This window comes from Loxodonta africana, chromosome 8 (assembly GCF_030014295.1).
Source record: "Loxodonta africana isolate mLoxAfr1 chromosome 8, mLoxAfr1.hap2, whole genome shotgun sequence".
Lineage (NCBI taxonomy): Eukaryota > Metazoa > Chordata > Mammalia > Proboscidea > Elephantidae > Loxodonta > Loxodonta africana.
The window spans coordinates 52,470,287-52,494,652 of NC_087349.1; the positions used below are offsets into that span (position 1 = coordinate 52,470,287).

General features: G+C 34.7%; 1 protein-coding gene across 1 annotated transcript in view; it reads right to left on the minus strand.

Annotated features, from left to right (window-relative positions):
* LOC111749764 (protein piccolo-like) overlaps positions 1-24,366 on the minus strand; it is a 74,328-nt gene that overhangs the window by 2,713 nt on the left and 47,249 nt on the right. The window contains 1 exon segment of the mRNA XM_064290402.1: positions 5,634-7,821. Coding sequence (XP_064146472.1) covers positions 5,634-7,821 — 2,188 coding nt within the window.

A 24,366-nucleotide genomic window follows, 5' to 3' on the forward strand; every position in this document is an offset into this window, starting at 1 on the left:
CCGTACAAAAACTTTTCTGATTTTTTTCAGGCTTCAAAGTTGCTTCATATATGCAGGGCTTAGCATAATTTTTAGCACATAGGAAGTGCTCCAAAAGGGCTGATGAATGAATAAATAAGTGAATGACTGAATAAATAGTGAATATTCTTCACGAGAGTCATTCTATTCAATCTCAGCCCATCAGTTCCCACCACCTTCACACTTCCTCACCCTCTACCACTCCAAGTGTAAGGAAAATATCACATCAACCCAATACGAATTAAGTAGCTGCTGGCTTTGAACCTTACACAAAACTAAACCCATTGCCATTGAATCGATTCCGACGACCCTGTAGGACAGAGTAGAACCGCCCCATAGAGTTTCCAAGGAGTGCCTGGGGGATATGAACTGCCAATCTTTTGGTTACCAGCCCTGGCACTCAACACTATGCCACCAGAGTTTCCAGAAAACCAAACCGTTGCCTTCAAGTCTATTCCAATTCACTGTGACCCTAAAGGACAGAGTAGAACTGCCCCATAGGGTTCCCAAGGAGCAGCTGGTAGATTCAAACTGTCAACCTTTTGGTTAGCAGCCTTAGCTCCTAACCACTACACCACCAGGGTTCTCCTGGCTGTGCAGTGTTGGTGGTATAGTGGTGAGCATAACTGCCTTCCAAGCAGTTGACCTGGGTTTGATTCCCAGCCACACAGTGGGCTGACATTTGAATATTACCTGGGAATTTTGTGAAAACGTGACTAAAGGGGGAAAAAAAATTTCTAAGAGGAGCACCTGGTAATCTAACATAGACAATATATTAGAATTTTTTAACCAAAATAGAAAAAAAAATTCTGAAGAGATCACTGAATGAGGAATTCAGTTGAAGGGTTAATTGAACTGATTTTTAAACCTAGTGTGGCAAATTGACATCATAAACTTTTTTTAATGCAATCATATATAAAGTATACAATCATTGTTTGAAATTATTCATCCCATTCTGTTTTTAGCATATTCTGAGGCTTTTTAATACAATTATATAATGACTAAAAATAATATTTTACCTAATATATGGAGTTGACTTACTGTTTTGTTTCTTATAAAAGGATAATTAATAGTCTCTGGAAATACCTCATTACTCCCTAAAACGCAAATACAGCATCCTTTTCTCAAGTGTTCATTCTGAAAGATGGATTGATGATGTTGTTGACCTTATGCTTTCTTGAGACTCTAGCTTCCAGTGTCATATTATCAAGCTTCTCTTCTCTATCTCATTATAGTTTTCATTCTTTTCTTTCTCTGTATCCTTGATTCTCTTTTCTTCCAAATCTACCTCCCTGGATTTTTCTCCAGGCCATTTCATTATTATTAGTAGTATTTTGTTGTTGTTGTTGTTGGCAGGGCTGGTAAACCCACAGCATATATTTCACTACTTACCTCTATACCTCCTGTGACATTGGTCAATGTGGCTAATTAGCTTCAGAGTTTCCTCTTGATAAACATGTGTAATAGACGACATGTCATAATTTAGTCCATCTTAAATTTGAGGAAATACAATACATACCTGGTTTGTGGTTCCATATGTACTTGTCTGATCTCCCCTATTAGACTCTAAGCTGCTCAGAGGCAAACCTTCTATCTTCTTTGTTTTTTCCTCCCTCAAAACTAAAAACAATGCCTTGCACGTGGCATAAAAAACATTCAGTAAATATTTGTTGAATGAATGAAACTAGAGAAATAAGTTAATACCCTAATCATGATAAACACACTTTTCAATAAGTATCATTTTGTCCCTTACAAAACCTTTTCTCACAGTGTATTCAATATTACGTTTTTTACAGTCTTAATTTGACATCAAGTGACTAAACTTACGAAAAAAAATTTAGTGTAATAAAAACTCGATCAGTAAATTCAAACAAAATCCATTATTTAATCTTCAGTCTAAAAACTTATTGGAATATCCCCAAACACGACTAACATTATTTAAACTTATTTCTTATATATTTTTATTTTATATTTTTCATGAAACAAACAAAAAAAATCTATACTGATTTGAATAAATGAATATCCTGGATAATTTAGTGTATGATGTCACTTGAATATTTAACTTTCCTAAACGCAAATGAAATACAATCCTCTAAAACATGTCCATTTTTCTTCGGATGTGTCTTTACAAATAAGGCAGAATCTTAACTTGATCCAAATTTTGTCAATTTATTTCTAATACTGATTAACTTCAATTGTTTCTAAGGATAATCCTACATGTAAATGAAGATATCTACTATGCTTTGCATAGGAATTTACAGATGAACAAAGAGCAACCAGACTGAATGAATCTGATTTTTGATTGGATTCTATCTTCATCATTTAGAATGATTATTATATTAATGTTAATTGTTTATGATTGCATTTGTCTGATCTGCCATATTTTAAAACTTAAATTTCATAGTAATGACAATAATATTTTCTAAACTACTTTAAAATATTGACAGAGAATTACATTCTCCTTTTTTTTTTTTAAGCTGATAGCATTTTTTTTTCTTAAATGTGAATTTTGAGGGCATAACATTGTTCACTGTCAACAGTTACATGAACAGTTTAGTTCTCAGTATCAAACATTGTTAAAACATTAAAAAAAGATTTTATATATATTGATTCCTTTTAAATGCATGGAGTACATTTTGGAAGAATGTTTTCCACAAAAGATTTGTGGTTATAGAGATAGTTTAATTATGGCAGACTTCCCTCCAATGTGACCCAGAAGAAAGACCTCCAGTTTTGTATTTACCTCAATTACCCACGCATAGATATCAAGTTATGGATTTCAAGGTGATGGCCATAAACACTAAGCAATGTAAATTATGTCTGCCTAGATTTTACTTTGAGTGGGATATTACAAAGTTTACTATTCATATAGAAAAAAAAAACCCCAAACCCAGTGCTGTCAAGTCGATTCCGACTCATAGCGACCCTATAGGACAGAGTAGAACTGCCCCATAGAGTTTCCAAGGAGCATCTGGTGGATTCGAACTGCTAACCCTTTGGTTAGCAGCAATAGTACTTAACCACTACACCACCAGGGTTTCCAGAGGCATATAGAATACATCTGAAAAAACAACTTATAACCTAGAATTTGATCAAATTCAGAGAAAGCACATAACAAACAATTTTAACCCAGTTAAATCTGTTTTGTCTACATGGCAGTCAATAACCTGTTATACTGTTCAAAGTTATTTTAGCCTGATTCATATACAGGTACAGCATATATTTGGTAAATATTTGTAAACCAAAACAAAACAAATATGCCATGAGTTCATAAATTCCATGAGTTATATAATTAGAATAAGTTTCTACTTTTCCCCCGATTAACCAAGGGATCCAAGATTCAGAAAAAAAGCAGACCATTGCTGATCAGAAAAAAAGTAATATGTTTAAAAAAAAAAAATTTTTTTTATAAAAGCAAATATATAACATTTTATGTCATACATCTTTTAAAGTCACTACAAGTCACACACATTAAATATATAATTCAATTTGTTATAGTTCTCATTTTTCTAATTCTATATAAACCTATCTTTATGAATAAAGCTATCCGCTTAATTTTTTAATTAAAAAAATTTTTTTTAATGTATTTTAACTGTTTACTTTTTCTGACATTTTTAAACATGTCATAATTTTGTGTATTGCATGATCTCTCATGATTTATGTCATCAAAACAATATTTTTATATGGTCTTTGATGATGGTAAGTACACATTATTCAAACATATAAGTAGGAAAATATTCAATCATGTTTGTATGGTTATCTGTAAATAAATGCCACATATTGGGATACCTAGAAATTTTTTTTTTTTTTTAGAAACATCTGTTATCTGGCATCATGTTGACAAAACATCTGTGATGAATAACTGAGTTTGTCAAATTCTCTCCAGATATATACTTATCATGTACATGCAGCCTTTAGATGTTTAGTTATGTTGTATCCCCTCTAGAGTTTTTCTTATTTTGTTATTTTACAGATATGACTACTGAAAAGCCTTCTTATTCTTCTTCAACAACTCATTTTATATGTATAAAATGTGCATTGTAAAAGAAGTAAAGAAAAAAGATAAAAGCTGTTTCCACATAATGTCTTAGTTTAATCATGTCAATTTATTTAAGTAATTGGTTCAATTAAAAAAAAAAGTCAAATTGATTGCTTTATATAATCATCTACTTGTCAATAAAAATGGTCAACCCAATAGCCTGTAGAGAAGAAAACAAACAAGAAGGTGACTAGGCCATTGGAATTTCAAAAGAAACAGTAGTTTGCTCCCCTTAAGACCCAATGATTAGTTTTGTCCAACTCCAGATCTGAAGTTCTAAGATCATGTGTGTCCAGATACAGACACAGAGAAAATCCTTTTTATGAAAACATACATTTCCCTGTGAGTCCTCAGGGAAGATACCAGATTTTTGAAAGGAGAGATGCTTATGTTAGGCTAGTGCTTTGGAGTCTCTGATGGCATGAAGCAATAATGCTTTTAATTCATCAGAAAAGTTTTATTTATAGGTCTGCAATGATACCTACATTCAAATGTAACCCACAGAGGGAAAAATAAATAAAAAGAAACAAAAGTCACTATCAGTCCTCTCAGCATTGGCAAGGCTCTTCACATCTCTCTGCCACTGTTCCCTCTTTTTCAAAAATTAGACTTGGGATAGATAATTTCCTAAAATCCTTCCTCATTCTATATGATTAAAAAAGTAACCAAAAAAACTTCTTTAAACAAGGTTTTACTTAAGTCTGTATTTGTCTTAAAACACTTCTTCAGTATGAAAAACAGAAAATTTTAGGTAAAAAAAAAAAAAAATGAGATGATACCAAAAAAAAAAAAAAAGCCAGAGAAAAGGCTAAATGGGTACAACAGGAAGTTTCAATTCAAATTGCTGAACTCATAAAAGTAGTTTTCAAATTTAAAATATAAAGAATACTTCATACATACTCATAAGGTTATTTTCAAAACCACATTTAGTGCTAAGCTTTCTAGCACGTTAGGCAGAATGTGCAACCTCGACAATTATAGTATTTATAATGTGAAGGAGATAAACTAGAAACCTTTTATTTAAGCATAATTGAAAAATTCTACATTACACTAAAGTCAAGGATTTTTTCCAAGAGTTCTCAAAGAGAATATTCATTGAATTAACTATTGCTAATCTCAAAAAAATTACATAAATAATTTTCTATTAAAAAATACAGAATAATATTTAATAGTTCAAAATCTTAATAATCTCACAAACTAAAAGAAACTGATCAATAACTTTTAAAATTCATTAAAAAAATAAAAGAAACATAAAATGAAAAACTTCCCAACTATGGATTTAAAGAATGACCATATTTTACTGACAGAATTATTTGATAAAAGTGGACAGCAAACAAATTAAGCAAACAATCCAGAAAGAGAACAATAAAAGAGTAAACTAAAAAGAAATAAAGAAAAGCATGCTACAAAATCTATATACAAGACAAAATTTCCATTCACAAGAAATAAAATCGAAGTAAACATGCAAAAGACACACCAAGAAAAGTAGAATACATCTTTGGAGAAGGAAAATCAAACATGCAAAAAAATGAGTTTGAGTTTCGAGAATAACAAGTTAATTTGAGGCCCAATTTACCTTCACTATCTGACATGGCATGTTGGAAGTCATCCATGATGAATGCTATGTCACGGTCATAGCCTCGAGTCCGTGATTCTTCTCTCATATGTTGCTGAACTTCAGGCAATGAGTGACTTGATCCAAACTGATCCCTGGTGTCTGCAGATATTGGTGGTAGAGGTCCAGCTGCAGCCCTGGCCATTCCCATTGGTTGGCCAACAGGACTCAATGGACTTTCTTCTTCAGAGTTCTGGGCCACAATTGGTATTCTTCCTCTACTCTGGCTAATTGGCAAACTGGTAGGTTTAGTTCTTCCAGAGGATGATGCATGACTAAAGGAAACATCTACAGCTTCAGCCTCTTGAGCTTTTAGTCTTAGGGAAGAGCTGGAAGAATCTCTTTTAAGTGATAAATCAAGCCCATAGACAGAGGAAGGTCTGGAGGAAGGTCTGGACCTACTGCCACTACTGTATGGCTTATCTGCTTCATCCTGCAGAGCTGACCGCATGGTACTTCCTATTGTGCCCAGTCCTGAACCAAGGGATGATCCCATAAATTTTTGTTGGTCTGTAATATTTTTTCTGAGGCCAAAAGTGATGTCATCTTGAAGAAGCCTTGCCCTGGAAGAAATGCCACCAATAGATGAAGTGCTAGAAGTTATATAACTTGAATAATCAGGTTCAAGGTCTCTACTTTCTTGAATAGGTGAAAATTTTGACATTTTAGGGTCAATTAATGATTTCTTATGCTTTGACTGCTTTTGATAAAGTATGGCTGCTGGTAGTTGTTTTGCTGCTTGTTTTTCAAGCGTGAGTCTACTGATGCTGTATTTTTCAGATTTTGGAAAGTGTCTATAGCTAGTGTCAGCATGGTAATAATGGGAAAGGCCAGCAAGGTGATCTAAGCTCTCTGCTCCTCTACGGAATTCTTGTTTAATTTGATGTTTCAGAAGTTTTAACTCATAAGGATCCTCCATTGGGTCTTCCTCTGCTTTCACATAACTGTGCAATCTGGAGGAACTCTGTAAAGGTGCTAGAAAATCTGTCACTTCTTGTGACCTACGTGTCTCAGTGGTTCTCAGAAGACGGTCTGTTTTTGACAGATCCTTTTCATGAAGGCTAAACGCAGTGCTTAACGCCGCTGTTCCTTTGGTTATCTCTCCAATGTCATCAATTAGGACATAATTTCGTGGGGTGTGATGGTCAATATCTGCATAGAAAGAATCAGCAGATATGCTTGATATTGGACTGCTTGCCATGCTACTTCTTTCCTCCAAACCTATCCTCAAGTCTAAACTATTGTACTTACTGCCAAGGTGGGAAACAGCATATGTGTTATCAGTAGAGACAGGTGCTATCATCAGGGGTTGGTTACGAATCACCTCATAGTTTGAAGTTATTTTGGGCTCCAAATATAATGTGGTTTGCCGTGGCTTTTGTTGTATCACCATCATCTGTGATGGTAACTGATAAGAAGGTTGTGGGGTTGGTGTAGGTTGAGCTTGAGGCGTGAAGGACATTGTTGCCACAGTTTGAAAGGCTGGCTGAGTCTGATAAGGTGAAACTTGCTGATGGTACAAAGTTTCTTGTTCAAAGTGGGACTGTTGGGTGTATGGAGTTGGTGCTTGGGTAGGAAGAGCAGGGGAAGAGTACTGGTATTGTGTATAAGGACTTGTAGGAGGAACTAGTTGAGATTCAGGTTGGGTTTGTGGTGGTATAAACTGGCTGAATTCAGTTTGGGGAGCAGTTCTAGGTCGTTCTATCCCATGCTGACTTTCTATTCGGGTTGGCCTGGTGCTGCTCACTTCACTGTCAGACATGTAATCACGATCCTCAGCTACGCCCTGGAGGTAGGCTCGCTCTCTCTTCTCTCTCTCCTTTAACAATGCCTCTTTCCTCCTATTAATACCCATTTCCAAGTACCGTAGTTTGGCATCAATTTCTTTTTCTTCCTCATCAAGTTCTGCTTGTTTCTTTCTAAGCTTTGCCGATTCCCTCTCCACAAGATCAAGCTCCCTGTCTATGTCCTGGAGAATCTTAGCTCGTGCCATTGTGTTGGTTCTGCAGATCCTTCTTCTAGAAGTGGTTCCCATCGTGCTGAACGTAGACTGAGTTCCCGTGGAAGTCTCCTCAGGAGGTGGATTTGGCAGCGTTCTCTTAACTTTTTTCTGGGTGCCGGAGGATGTCATGGTTTGAGAACCTTTCGTCTATAATTCAGTAAACAAAATAGTACGTTATTATCAATGCAAAAAAAAAAAAAAAAAAGACAAAAAAGGCTTTATAATTTATATTTAAATAAAAATGATTTCATACATATTTTTTAGCTATTACAACATATTAAAATAAAAATTTTTGTATAATTTCATGTATTGGTCACAAATGCCATTAACTGAAAAATAAATTTTCCTTTCTTGAGAAAATGTTTATTATTATAACACCTGCAACATTTTACCTGCAACATTAGAAAACTATAATTTTTTGATAAATCCGTATTTCCCAAATCTTTTAAAAATATTTATTTGTAAAAACATTAACACTTTAACTCATACCTTGGAGTGTAAACTGACTATAATAAGTAGAAATAAAACTAAAAACAAGACCTCATAAGAATATTCTTAATATTTTTCCAAAACACTAACAAAGATATACAAGTTTTCTATTTGAAAACAAATTTCTACAATATCTTTTCAGTTCTTTCAGTATAACAGTGCTCCCTCAGAGGCTGAAACTCACTGTTTCTTTACCCTTAACATGTATTTAGTATATTTGGTATATGCATAAGAATTTTTATTAATATTAGAAGTGTTCATGATTGAGGCCTTAAAATGGTTTAATAAAAGAGTGCTTAATTTCATTACCTAGGCTGTTACGGTACTGCATAATATAAACACATTTCAAAGTAAGAACTCTTTCTCATCAGAAGTTATAAACACCCACCAATTAACGCACAACTAAATGCTGATCTCGGCGGAGAGAAAGCACACAAGACAGATAATCTAAATATGGAATGAAGCAAAAAGAGAGAAAAAGAAGAAATTTGGGGGGGTGTACAAATAAATTTAGAAAATTAATTTTAAAATATTGTGTTTGAACAAAGCAGTAAAATACTTTTTTTTTTTTTTGAATTATAGAATGAAGAAATGAAAGGGTAAAATAATGACTTGTGACTATATTTAAAGGTTCTGAGTCAAGAGGTACAATTCCCAGAATTCACTATTTGGAAAGAGAGTGTATCTGAAATCTTAGTGGAAAAACTATAAGAAGCCACAACAAAGACTATTTGTAGCATTAAGAGTAATTCTTAAAGAAGAAAATCTATATTTTAAAACTGTTGTTTCTAATCCAAATGCCAGGCCAAAGAATCCAAGACTTTGGGCTTCACTGACAGTTTGAAACCTCTGATCTAAAGAAGATTTTTCTAGCATATGTGGAGTGCCCGCTGAGAAATCCCAGAGGGCCAAACACAGAGTTACTCTCTAGTTGAGTGAAAACAAAAGCCTTTAAACAATGAAGGAGAATATGAGGAGAATGCAATAGCATTCAGTCCTCAGAACTTCATTAAGTTTGATAAGATTCATCACTTATGAATTTTTCTTCACAGCACACTGTTTTCTTAGCTATTCTCCCTAAAATACATATAACCATCCAATTCACTTAAAGAGATATTCATTAAGTGCTCACTCTGATCAAAGCACTTAATAGGCATTTTTATACTTAGAAAACCTGAACTGTAGAACCATTAACATATATAGATTTAAATTTTAAGTGTGTGTGTGTGTATACTTTATTTAAGGATTGATTAGTATCACTTAAGAGAACAGTTAGAAATATAACAGAGAATCTGAAGTGATATCTCACCAATTTAGAATACTACATTTAATTCCAATTCAATCAACATAATGTAAAATAATACAGTTCAGAACCCAAAAACAGAGAAAACGAATCAATACAATCACTTAGAAAAGATCAAAAGATATATAAAAGACAGCTTATCATGATTAGGGGTGACATAGTGGGGATCCATGTCCATGTTATAACAAGATAACAATAAAGAAAAAAATCTTGGTGTACGTACAGTCCCCAGGTTACAAACAGGATCCATTCCTAAGTCTGTCTTTAAGTCAAATTTGTAGGTAAGTCAGAACAGCTGTATAGGATTCTTATTTAGTGTTAGTCAAATGTTTGTCTTAGCATAAAGTACATATTTTACCTTTGTATGCATATAAAACACTTAAGAAACACTTCCAAACCTCACAATGTTTTCAGGAGCGTCACAAAGTAGTGCAGGGTTGATTATTACGAATCATTGTATATAACTGTCTGTAAGTTGGATGTTCAGAACCCGGCGACTGCCTGCATAATAAAGTTTTTCTTGATGAAGGGTATTATGGATTGGATTGTGTCTCTCCAAAGTAGTATATATTAAAATCCTAATCCCCATACCTGTTTGGAAATAGGGGTTTTTCTTTTGTAGGGTGGGTCCTAAACCTAATCACTTCTGAGTTATAAAAACAGCAGAATAGACATAGAGACACACAAAGCGAGGTGCCAAGGATTGTTAGCATCTACTAAACCAGTTGTTGTCAAGTTGATTCTGACTCATGGTGACCCCGTCTACGTCAGAGTTTTCAATGGCTGATTTTTTCAGAAATAGATCACCAGGTCTTTCTTCTAAGGTTCCTGGGGGTAGACTTGAAATGTCAGACTTCTGGTTAGTAGCCAAGCGCATTAACTATCTGTACCATCCAGGAACTTCTGGCAGCTACTGCAAGCCGAAATAGATGAAGAACCTCTTCCTAGATTCACACCCTGAATTCAGACTTCTAGCCTTCTGAACTACGAGAAGAGAAAATTCTGTTCTTTAAAGCCACGCACTTATAGTATTTCTGTTAAGGCAGCACAAAGTAACGAAGACAAAGCACTTCATAAAAGTTGCTTTTAGATAGATCTGGTGCCCTTATACTAAGAAGATTTTTGTACTATATATAAAAACTTAAAATATTTTAAAATAGCTGTGCAAAGTGCAGAAAAAGGGAAAGGAACAGAAAGTCCTAACAATTGAATAGATGTTGAGGCAGGACTAGAAGAACAGCTAATTATAGATTGCAATAACAACGTTGTAATTGGGATAAAAGGCAAATGACCTCCAGGATAAGTTCTACTGGCCAGTTACTTAAACAACATTCTTCTCAGAGAAGTCCATTTATACCCTGCAAATTATACGGCAAAGAAAGGAATTCATCCTTGTTCTGGGGTGCCAGGGATACTAATAAAAAAACAGTAGCTGGGGTATATGTGTACACTATCCTAAGGATTTTAAATATATGTATGTGCATTATCTGATTGTAAAACTAGTTTAAATTCAGTCTAAGAATGAGAAAGAAGAATATCTACTTTTTCAAAAAGCTGAGCTAGCTAAAACACGTAGGGGTTATTGTTTAAAATCATAGATGCTAGAACAAAATTATTTATTGATTACTATATATAATATGGTGAAATATATATATAATTGTAAAATGCATTGTTCTAGATACCACACACACAGAGCTAAGAGGCATGATATAGAAAGGAAAACAACTAAGTCTTATGCTCAATAGCTCTTGGTGTCAACATCAGAGATACACTTCTGAACACTGTACCACTAGAGAGACACAGAAATATATTTTTCATATATTTCATATACTTTTCATTTTATTAATATAGAAACCCATATCTGATGTTCATGTTTATCATGATAATATCTTGTATTTTTAAGTGTGTTCTTTAAGTAGGAAGAATTTTATGAAGGTAGACCCTTTATTTTTAAGTGATGAAGGTGTGAATTCACTTTCGAACAGTAAAATTTCACAAAATTTTATTAATAAGCAAAGTACTGTGGTACCTACAAAGACCATAGAATCTTCAAGGGGGAACAATTTCTTAAAAGATAATGAACATCTATAAAACAAGGCAGTCAGTGAGTTAGAGGAAAATATAAACAGTGTATACTGCGACCCTCAGGAAGAAGTCTTTATTTTTAGCTTGGGGAAGGGAGGAAGGATGGATTGTGAAAGGCCTAGGTCTTGAAGAATGGATAATATTCCAAAAGGAGAATGCTTTCTAAGTGGAGGAAACAGAATGAGATGTAAAATTTCAGGGAAATTCTAAGGATAATCTGGTTTAACATGAGTCTAATGGTATATTAATACCTGTGAGATGAAAATACATCCAGACAGTGTTCTATGCAAAGCAAAGAGGAAAAGGGGAAGAGCAAATAAAATGTATAGAATGGGGCCAGGGAGGACAAGTTGAAAGCTTTATGTCTATCAAAAATCTCAATTCATCCATTTTCTTCTTTTATAGATAGAAAGGGCAACCCTGGTTATTAAATACTGGTCAAATTAACTCCAATATCATGTGAAATAGCAGGGTAAACCATCAAACCGAATGTGCAATCATTGGCAATGACTTGCAATGCAGTGTACTGTGTAGCAATCATTGTGGCTTTGTGAAAGAGAAATTGTGACAGCCGAACTTAATTTCCTTCAAGGATGATGTGACAGTTAACGTAGATAATTTGGAAGCAATAGATATAATCTAGCAGGGCTTCAGCAGAGCATTTTATTCTTTCCCATGACACAGTCATTGATATAGTTTTGGCCACAAGAATGGTAAGCGGTCATATAATTTGTTAGAGATCCACATGAAGTCCATGGCTATTTACGGCCCAGTATCAATGCAGCGTGGGGTTTCTCAACCTCAGCACCCATTGACAGTTTGGACCAGATAATTCTTTGTTGAACTGGGGCTGTTTTGTGCATTGTATGATGTTTAATGGCACCTCTGGTATCTATTCACCACATGTCAGCAGCACTCCTCCCCACTCATGTCAATAAAATATTGGCATAGGTCCCTGTTGGGCAAAATAACCACTAATATAAGAGAGCATACTGGATAATGTCTTCAGAAAGAAATCCTTGATCTATTGCTATTCAGTATCTCTACAGATGAAGAGAACACTAGATTGTTATATCATAGTGCTTTAGTCTGAATGGCCAAAAGTAGGCTTCTTAGGGGAACTGGGACTCGAATGGTGCCTTGAAAAAGAGAACTAGGTGAAAGAAAAATATACATTCTAGACTTCACTAAACATCTGAGTAAATTAATAGAAATAGAAATGTGCCTAATATTTTGCCTTGATTATAAATTTGTTTTATGGCTCTAAAATTGATCTCATATAGGTTAATCATTACTATTTAATTAAGGTGACTTAATATTCAAAAGATATTCAACTAGATTGTTTCTTAAAATATAGCTTTATTACAGAGCTAGGAGGAGGGACGGGGGCCCTGGTGGCAGAGTGCTTAAAGCATTCACTGGTAATCAAAAAGTCAGCGGTTCGAAACCACCAGTTGCTCTATGGGAGAAAGATGTGGCAGATTGCTTCTATAAAGACTTACAGCCTTGCAAATCCTATGGGGCAGCTATACTCTGTCCTATATGGTGGATATGAGTTGGAACTGACTCAACAGCAGAGGGCAAGGGGGAGGAGAGAGGTGTCTACAATTATGAGAATGTATCCATTCTATGTATAAAATTAATCTTTGTAGCCTAACCCCATAAAAATCACAGTAAATTTTCCCTAGCTACAATATCTATGGAAAAGTTAGAAGATGAGGAATTATCAGTCTGATTGGAAAACTGTGTAAATGCTAGCTCTTAGTTAAAAGTTGCCTGTTATTCCAAGTTTAAAAGAAGGGCCAATGGTGTAGTTAAAAACAGACTATAACCTTAAGAGGAGAAGACATTATTTAGTTTCAGAAATTCAATACTAGAATCTCTAAGGGAGATCCATTAGATAGCTAGGTCCACTTTTAAAATTAAGAAACTCCTGATAGCTTGAAAATAATTTACCCACCTGAACAAAACTAATTTGTTAATTAGAACCACAAAAAACTATTTAATAGCTCAGTGGAAAAAAAAATAGTTGAGAACATGTTTAACAAGCAATAGACACTTATGTGGAGCCCTGGTTGCACAGTGGTTAAGATCTTGGCTACCAACCATAAGGTCGGCAGTTTGAATCCACCAGCAACTCCTTGGAAACACTTATGGAGCAGTTCTACTCTGTCCTATACTGTTACTATGAGTTGAAATCAACTTGATGGCAACAGGACGGGAATAGTCGTGTGTTTTTTTGTACTGTACTAAATACTGAATTATAATTATGAGTAAGACATAGTCCCTTCCCTTTAACTGAGCAGCAGAACATAAAGAACAGGAGAAGAGAAACTGCACTCAAAGCTAATTCTCTCACCCTACTTGAACCTTCCTAATCTAAAGCTTGCATTTATTTTGAATATTATTTTAAGTACTTTCCTTGTCTTGGTAAGAAAAATAGTACATGCACACACACACACTATACTGCTCTCTGACTTTGTTTCGACTTCGTTCCTGGCTATTCATTCTTTCTATACTGTAAATATCTATACAGAGCTATGCCTCTTAAGCATTAGGAAGGGAGGGAAAATCTTAGACCCCCACTTCCCCAAATAAGATAGTGCTTAAAAATGTGTAAGCATAGTCCAACATATTCCTTTAACTTTTAGAAGCTAGGGTATAAGATGGTGATGAAGTTGTAAGGCAAGTATGCTGCAAAATGGAAAATATGCCTTTACATATCCTTCCCTGTAAACTGACTGGAAGCAGAGTTTCACTCTGAAATTTCAATGAGAACGCTAATACACCTTCAAAAGGTCAACCTCCACCCCACCTCTAACATCAACAGTTTCCAGTTTTGAGGGAAAATAACATTTGAATGTAGAAATGTTCAGAAGTTTATACTATGCACTATAAAATTAATAATGTTTTTCCAGAATAGACCCATATTTACCACTATTCCTCCAGGCCCCATTTCCACCCCCACATGGAGCTAAAACATACAAAATGTTTAGTGTAAGGATTCAAGAATTTACATTGCTTTAAGACACACAAGGAAAATAAAAAATAAAAACGAAATTATAAATGGTTAACACTCATGGAAAAGTACTTTTAAATACTTGTAAAACATTTAAAATCCACTAGGCACTGCAACAGTGCACTGTTAAGGCCATAACATTTCTCAACTAGAATAATGTGGAATAGTTTAGTAACCATTCCCATGAACCAAAACACTTCATAGTCAGTAACATCATTGCAATGAGAATATCTCTGAATTACTGAAAAACAGTAGACACCTTTACCAATAGACAGTCCTGAATCTGTACTACCATAGGAAAGAATTTACCATTTGTGAGTGTAACTGAAATTGTTAAAAAGTAACTTTTCTCTAATTATTGTAACCAAAAAAAAGAAAAAGAAGAAGAAATAAAATAAATGACAGGGCCCTATTAACACAGGAGCCCTAGTGGTACAGTGGTTAAGAGCTCATCTGCTAACCAAAATGTCGGCGGTTCAAATTCACCAGCGGCTCCTTGGAAACCCAAAGGGGCAGTTGCACTCTGTCTTATAGGATTGCTATGAGTCAGAATCAACCTGATGGCAATGGGTTCAGTTTTGGGTTAATAATCACAGAATAGAAATAAATAACATATTTAAAAGTTGTACACTTATAAGTCATTTCTCAAAATCTAGTGTATAGACAAAAATCTTCTCCAATTAATACTGTGAAAATGGCACTCACTATTTCATCAGACATCTTTAAGCTTTTCCTTAATGCACCTCTTGTCCCGATTTGTTTTGTTTTCTTGCTGAAAGTCATTGCTCTTGGTTTGAGCAGTCAGGCAGAAAACTAGTTTCTACCTCACTGGACAGAAATATTAGAGATGTCAGTCTGTGCAGCATTTATTGCCTTATATTCTCTGGAAAGTCCCAAAGAGATTAATTTCTTTTCTTTCCTAAAATCTGTATAAAGTATTGTAGAAAACCCTTTAGAAGTTTTTTAAGGTGAACATTTTATATGTGTATCTATGTATGTATGTATCTGTTTATCTATCAGATGGCTATACTCCAAAGAATGTAAGAATGAAAAAAAAAAAAAAACTGTTGTTGAGTAGATTCCAACTCATAGTGACCCTACAGGACAGAGCAGAACTGCCCCATAGGGTTTCCAAGGAGTGGCTGGTGGATTCGAAGTGCTGAACCTTTTGGTTAGCAGCCAAACACTTAACCACTGCGCCACCAGGGTCCTGAATGGAAGAATTGAGCAAAGTATATTCTGCTCATATGGTGCTTTTATTTGATATGGTTAAATAAAATGCTCACAATATGTAGGTTTTCTTGTTTTTTTCTGATTGTTAACTACTTTCTCAAATATCACACACATATATAGAGTTCAAGAATATTCATATTCATAATAAATCTCAGAGCAGTGGTTTACTCAGAGGGCTTCAGTCAAAGATGAATTCTTCCTGAAACTCGTTATAATCAAACAGCAGATACAGCAATATAAGAAAGTTTGGATTGATTGTACACCACCTTTGGAGTTTTCATCAAGTACTTTTAATATTTATATCACAAACATTGATTTGAAATAGTTGTCACACATATAATTCTTGGCCTATTCTTTGTCTTTCATGAGATAACCACTATTCTTTTTATCAATCTGTTTATTATCTCTTTATCTGTCACTAAGAGGTGCTCATTCTTTTCTAGGATAATCATCAGATCCGTTCATGCTTTTACATTTTCAGAGTTGCTTTCTGTCTAGAGTCATACCATTTCATGATGGGACAATGTAAACAACTTTCTACAGGGGCTCCTTACTCTAAGCCATCTCTGAAACACCACATTCAGGCTATCAATTTTTTCCCCCTGCAAGCCAATCTTTCTATTAATGGTTATATATCCTCCAAATAGTTTTGTCTGGATTTCAAGTATCTGGCAAAAGCTTACCCACCCATCTTGTTGATTCTTTCTTCCCATGATGGTCTCGGAAATCTTACTTTAGCAAAATTACTTGGAATTTTGTTACTTGTTCTTTTTGAATATCATCTTTATATATGCCAATTAATATTTCTTCAGCATGTACTTATATTATATTCCCTTACCCAAATATGTGGTGTAGTGGTTAAGAATTCGGCTGCTAACCAAAAGGTTGGCAGTTCAAATCCTCTAGGTGCTCCTTGGAAACCCTACAGGTTCTATAGAGTCAATATGAGTTGGAATTGACTCAACAGCATTGAGTTTTTTTGTACTCAAATATATATTTTCCGTATATTCAATTGTAAGCTTCTTGAATTTGTCTTCAGGTAAATACTATATTTTTAACTAGGATAGACAGACCAAAGCCTGAAAAATGAAGATAAGGAATATGGTCGAACACATGCCATAAGTTTGTATGGTTTTAACATTTAAAATGGGGAAGGGGCAATCTAAATTTATTTTCCAACCCTAAAAAATCTCTAATTTTAATGTCAAAACTGAAATTACTCTCTCTGTCTTCCTTTGTTTCTATGGAAATTGTCCTCATGTGAATGGGCTAATTATTTCAGGTGGCACTATATTATTTCTTTGTGGGTAAATAGAGGAAAGCCAGGCTAACTAATTTTCAAAAAAGGGCCAAAATTTACAATTTAGAACAGCATTACTGAACAATACATACGGGTTTTTAATTTTTATTTTAATTTATATCACACAGTACTGTGATTAACATACTCAACAAATGCTTGCTGTATTTCCTTGAAATAAATGTTTAAACAATAGAATATTATCTTTGTTAACTAAATTCACTGCCAACTGGATACACATTTCAGAAAGGGTTAGTGCAACCAATAAAATTTATTATATTTTATCAATGATTTCAATTTTTATATAATCTATTTATTTATGGCTCAGTATTCACTCATTTGGAGGCCTGGTGGCACAGTGATTAAGAGCTCAGCTGCTAATAAAAAAGGTCGGCAGCTGGAATACACCAGCTGCTCCATGGAAACACTATGGGTTGCTATGAGTCGGGATCTACTCAACAATTTTTTTTTTTTTCATTCTTACATTCTTTGGAGTATAGCCATCTGATAGATAAACAGATACATACATAGACTCAATGGCAACAGGTTTGGTTTTTTTGTTTGATTCACTCATTCAAAATTTATGAAGCACTAGGAAAAGTAGATACATCAGATAAGAAACTATTTATAGACAGGGAAAAATAATGTAAAAAATGAAAAATGTTAAAAGTGATGTAATGAAATTAATTATTAATGTAATAAGAAACATGTGTATTTTAGACACAGGTATAGGAATAAGAGCCAGATAATTTTTAAGTGGACAACTGGAGGATATATGAAGCACAAAAGGTGGTAGAATCAAAAAGTAACTTGTTGTCCATACCACATACTGTATAGTTATTATAAAGATAGAGATTGAGGAATATCCTTTGGACTTATGCATTACACAGTCATTGATGATCTTGGAAAAGCAGTTTAAGCAGAGTCCTTATATTAGGTTAAAAAATATATTGTATTAAACACAAAACGAAATCCACTGCCACTGAGTCAATTCCAACTCATAGTGACCCTATAAGACAGAGTACAGCTGACCATAGGGTTTCCAATGCTGAAATCTTACAGAAACAGACTGCCACATCTTTGTCCTATGGAGTGGCTGGTAGGTTTGAACCACTGACTTTTTGGTTAGCAGCCGATAACTTTAACCATTGCACCACCAGGGCTCCTATAAATGGTATTAGAGAAAGTAAAAACAATATGGGTCGACTATTTTCATAGCCTGGTGAAACAAGAGATACAGGGTAGTAGTTTGGTTTTAAGAAAGAGTATTTTTTAGGAGTGAAAAGGCACCATCAGTAAGATATGGTTTGAGGGTAAGGATCACTGAAGGGGAAGTGATTGAAGACATAGAAGAAAGAAAATAAAATGGACAAAGTCTTTATATAATGATATCCTTTAACTGGGGATAATATATTTTTCAATAGTAATAAAGATAAGGATTTAAAGTATATGAAAACTTACTACAAATTGAGCATTATTAAGAGCTTTATATGCAATATCTTACTAAATCTCCAACACAACTTTATCAGAGAAGAGCTATTATTACCTCCAAGTTTCAGATATTTATAACTTAGAGACACTACTAACTTGGGGAAACTTATATCACTAATAGGTGGCAGAGCTGGGTCTTGAATCCATGTTTGCTTAATGTTAATGTTCAAGTTTAAGTACAATGTGATTTGTTTGAAGAAAAATTTAAAAAAAATCAAAATAATCCTCGGTGAAAATGTCTATTTTAGCATATACGATAAATAATGAGTACGTGTCAAGACAATGTGTTCATTCATTAATATCTGATACATAAAATCAAGGCTATACTTAAAGGTTTCAAGAAAGCTAATAATTATAATTCTGAGAAGGAAACAGACTAAATTTTCAGTATAAAATATTCAACATTCTTAATACCTAATGTGATTATCTGATATTTTTCAAACTATCATTCTTTGTTCTCTACATATAATGTGAATTTGCTTAAATTTTAGGGGATATATTCGAAGAAATTACTAGTATTTGTAAAATCAGGTCAAGGAGGCTAACATTAAATGTATACTATAAATATTTGGGATTCGTGACTTCTATTTGTTCCTCTGTCAATCTATCCATCAAATATTTACTGAACTGATGTTAGGTGCCCTGTTCTAGGCCATGGAGATGTAAGGAAGAATGCCTCTGTTAATGGTTCTGCCTTTATGCAGCTTTCAGAGCATAGGAAAATAAATAAAGATGTTTCACCAAGAAGTACAAATCAGCATGATCAATCTTATAATACAAGCTTATATGTGGTTCTTACAGAGTGTAGACAGAAGACCTTTTATATCTGTTTGGGCTGATGTATATAAGGCATCTAGGAAATAACCTGTGTGGTAGTCCTAAATGCTGAGTGGGAAACTCAAGTCTATAATGAGAAGAATTCCCAGTAGCAGGAACACATGAACAAAGGCAAGAAAACACAGATGCACATATGACCCTAGACCTGCAATGTCTAATGCAAAGCATTGAAGCAGTTATGTATGGAAGGAGAAACAGTATCAGGAAGTAAAGCTAGATAGTAATGTATCAGACCATGAAGGGCCTTGAATGCCATGCTAAGTTCAGACTTCACCAAGTAGTCAAAAAGAGCCACTGAAGATTCTAAGTGCAGAAATGACACAATAATATGAATTTGTTAGGTGATAGTTTTGGCAAGATTTTACTATTAAACACATATAATACATTATTCGCTCTCCATTGAATTGCCTTGGCATCCACTGATCATATACAGGCAGGCCTTAACTTACAATGGGGTTCCCTTAAGATGACTCTTTTTTTTGGTTTTCATTATTATTGCCTTTTATTAACAGTATCTCTATAAATCTCGTCTTTATTTATCTTTGGTGGTTGGAAACATTACATATAAACATACAGATATATTTTAATACATACATAAAAAAACACAAAAATAAAAATTTACTCCAACAATGAAGAAGAGTTGGACGACAGCAGCATTTTGTCAGTCATGGTAATAACTCCACTTGTGGAAGGTTCTGGATCATCTGGATTATCCCTGGGAATAGGAATGTCATTTCTAGTCAGACAATTAGTGAGAGTTGTCTGTATGGCCCTTTTCTTTTTTTCTTCATATATTTCACAGTAACATATCACCATTCCCAAATCTGCCCATTGACTTTAGCAAAGTAATTAGCATTTGGGTCCATGTTTTCAAGCATCTAAATCCCTGATTTAGCTTAGAAAAAACTCCAGCTAACACTTTCACTGTAAAATGTTTTGACACCTTCTTTCTTTCCTCTTTCTCTTTCTTTCTTTCTTCTTCAGCATTCCATTCCTCTTCAAAATCCATTTAAGTCCTGATCTGTCAATTCCCTTTCTTCATGATCTGTGAGCTGCTCCACACTGGCAATGTCAAGTTCTAAATTCAGTGTTCTTGCCATACGGGTGATTTTTCCACCCATCTCTTCCATCCTGTTATCCTAATCAAATGTTTGGAGTGTGTTCACATAACTCAGCATTTTTTTCCATATCCTCTGCATACATTTTCATGTAACTTCCTCCCAGGAAAATGAAATACACTGGAGAATATTATATTCTTCCAGAAGTCACATGTTACTGTACCTCCACCTTTGCAGCTATTGCCTGAGCACACATAGTCTGTAGGTAGTGTGCCTTGAAGTTGCTGATTGCACCTTGATCCCTAGGCTGAAGCACAGCTGCTGTATTGGGAGGTAGGTATGCCACTTTCACATCTAAATTTAGATCATCTACGTGAGAAGGATGCCCTGATGCATTATCAAGTATAGCAGAATATTGAAAGGAATGTTTTTTCTCAAGGCTCACATGAACATGCACACTTTTGGGATGAAACTATTTAAAAAATGATTGATCATAAGTATGGTTCTTTGAAAGTTGAATATAACATAAGTTGGGGACTACTTATATTTATTTCTTGATTCTATCAAAGTCACTGGATGGCACAAATGGTATGCACTTTTCTAACCACCTAAAGGTTCACTGTTCATACCCACCCAGTGGTGTCACAGAAGAAAGGCCTGAGGATCTGCTTCTATAAAGATTACAGCAAAGAAAATCCTATGGAGCAGTTCTATTTTGTAACACATGGGATCAAATTGAGTTGGAATTGATTTTATGCCAACAACTTTGGTTTTGGTTTTAGGGATCACAGGGGAGCATTTTAGGGTGCCCTGGTGGCACAGTGGTTAAGAGTTCAGTTGCTAACCAAAAGATCAGCAGTTCGAATCCACCAGCTGCTCCTTGGAAACACTATGGGCCAGTTCTACTGTGCCCTATAGGATCACTATGAGTCAGAATTGACTCAATAGCAAGGGTTTTTGGGGGGTTGGGGGGCATTTTAGAAGATGTCTATCACATAAAATAAATCAATTTTTATGGCTGCTTGTGAAGGATATAGGAGCAGGAAGAGTCAAGGAAGACCCCTTGAGTGGATATAAGATGATTATATATTTGGTGACTTAAGAGTTGAAGGAGCTTGTGTCTTCATTGTAATGCAGGAAACACATTTATCTACTATGAACAAGGCAGAGTTTATCAAGGATTTAAGCTACGTGGAAAATGAGAAAGAAAGCCAAGTAGTAAAACTTTGTAGGAGTGTTTGGTAGTGGAAGGATGTGACTAAGGTAAGTGACTTCTAGTTGTAGCAATATTCCTGTTTTTGTGTTTTCCTTTGGCAATGCTCGCTAGGCCAGATACTTATATGGAAATAGGAAGATATTGGGATTCACTCAGGTAAATGCTATGCCAGGATTTTGAGACAGAAGATTAGATTAATGGCAAAGAAGGTTGTTGACATGATATTAAGACAGCAATAGAGATATAAGGGCTGGGGAACAGGGAGAAAGAAGCTTCAATAGACTAAACTAAATGTGGATTTGAAGAAAAGATATAGTGGAGGTACTGGAGTAAGCAAGCACTGAGATAGAGAATTGACGAGACTGAGATCTATGATTTCTTAGACAATTTTCAGGTAATTTTAGGTCAGTGAGCAATTGTGGAAATGGAGAGGTAATGACTTCTGGAGATGAACTTTAAGAAGGTGAAGGAATGAAGAAACTAGGTTGTATATATCATTATCTTCAAAGATTCTGAAGTCACTCCAGACCTGATAGGATTTTCAATGGCAAGATATCAGTCTATTACACAAAGGAGGAATCACAAAAAACACTTGTAGATGAAACATGCTGGATTGCTCTTTTCAGTGCAAATGTGTTACTGGAGGGAAGAGCAAACTTTCTCATGTTCCTTTTGCTTTCCCTTTTACTTATTAAAAATAAGTTTTGGAGTTATGTGTTACACAGCAATAGATGATAACAAATATACTTATTGAGTTTTCCACAGTACTGAGCTTTTGGGTAGTGGCTTGTCCATCTTGCTAACAGTTCAGTCTCACCTTCTTTTGACAGACAGGCCATCCACTTCTGACATGTTGCCCTGGAGAGGCTCTTCTACAAGTATAGGCTCTTCATGTTTCACTTTGCCTTTTAGGTTACGTTCTGCTGTAAGCTCTGATTCAAGGCCTAGAAATGACTGACTATGGAATCAGCAGGTCCCCCTCTGTTTTACTGCCTCAGCCTTCTTTCCTGCCTGACAGTTTCTACCAGGTAAGATTAGCCTAGTCCTCCCCTTGTTTCTAAGAAATGAAGGTCATTTATTATGTTGTTAATTAAACATCAAGGGAACACTTCCTTGTCTTTCTAGCACTTCAAGCTTTTAATTGAAATCATAGCATTTTTGCATTTTGAAACGTACTCTGAGGGTTTCAATTTTCTAGGTTAGATTTTTCAGTGAAAATTGTATTAACTGTTCTAATGGCTAACCCTCCATAAGAACAGCCATTTGAGAGAACAGCTTGCTCTGGGCAAAAATGTGTTTTATAGGCTTTCCTGTCTTCTGAACATTCTCTAGTCCTCACGGCATCCTCTTACATGCATGGCTAAATCAACACATTCAGAGCCTACTGGCAGGTAAGAGAAAAAAAAAAACAAAAAACGAGGCACAGACTATTTCCATTTTTTGAGATTCCTGAGAAACAGAGTTTCAATTCTTCTGTAATCCAGATTTCTGCAGTCCATGGAGTTGGGGTGACCTACCCAGGCCATTGTCCTAAGATGTTTGTTTGAACCTTTAGCCTTGAAGAAACTGGTTTCCTAAAGTCACCTTTAAGTTGAACAATAACCTAGTTAATAGCTCAGTGAACACTGTTTTGCCTTAGGCATTGTGCTCTTCTGAAGAATTATCTACATATAATCAGTTTTGAGAAACAGAAACTCCAAGGTTAGACTAGAAGTTATTCTATAAACATTGCTCTGTTCCCCCATCCATGGCAATGTGGATAAGATGAGGTATAAGAATCTTGGGAAGTTTTTTCCTCTATGGAACATTTTGGCTCCCTAGTGGAAATGCTACCTTGAGGGGCAAATTGTATATTAAATAAAATTCAACCAATTTCTATATTGACTTAATATAATTCTTGTTTTAATATTACTGATACATAAGAATTGAAGAAATCCTCTCCAAAACATTTCAAAATTGTTATATGCTTTGAATGTTGACATTGAAAAGATTACATTTTAAATACATACAAATACAAGCATACAATGACTTGTATTTGAAGATAACATCAGAAGTCTAAAATTTGAGACTGTCAAAATAAAGCTGAGGACGAATGGTCCTCCTTGTTCTCTCTGTGATTCTTCTTACTGTATTAGTGAATTTTTTTCTCATAAAGATATAAATTAAATATGTAATTTTGGGGGAAAAATTCTCTAATAATGGAATGTCAGGTGATGGGATTAATATTTGGTGGGTTTAGCCTAGTAATCCATTGGCCTAGTAATCTTCTAAAATCATGTCGCATGTTTGCCTCACTTCTCTATTCAAGAACATGACTTTTTTTAGAAAGCAGCTATTACTTTGAGTTATCTTTGCAGAAAAAGTAATATTACAAGATGACTTTTACAAACTACTATCACTAATTATTTTAACGTGCAAAATTATTTGGAATTTTCTTGCACACAGAGGGTCATCTTATGGTGGTCATTCAGATACTGAGAAGTCTCCTATGACTGTCATAGGTAGCTAATAATTTCCACCTAAGTACCTAATGATTAAAATTTATTTTGGGCTTTATGTCTTAGGAGCCCAGAAAAAGGACCAGGAGAAATGATGCACATTCAGCAAGATAAATATTCTAAAGAAAGCTAATTCTAGTATATTAATTAAATTAAGCCATGGATG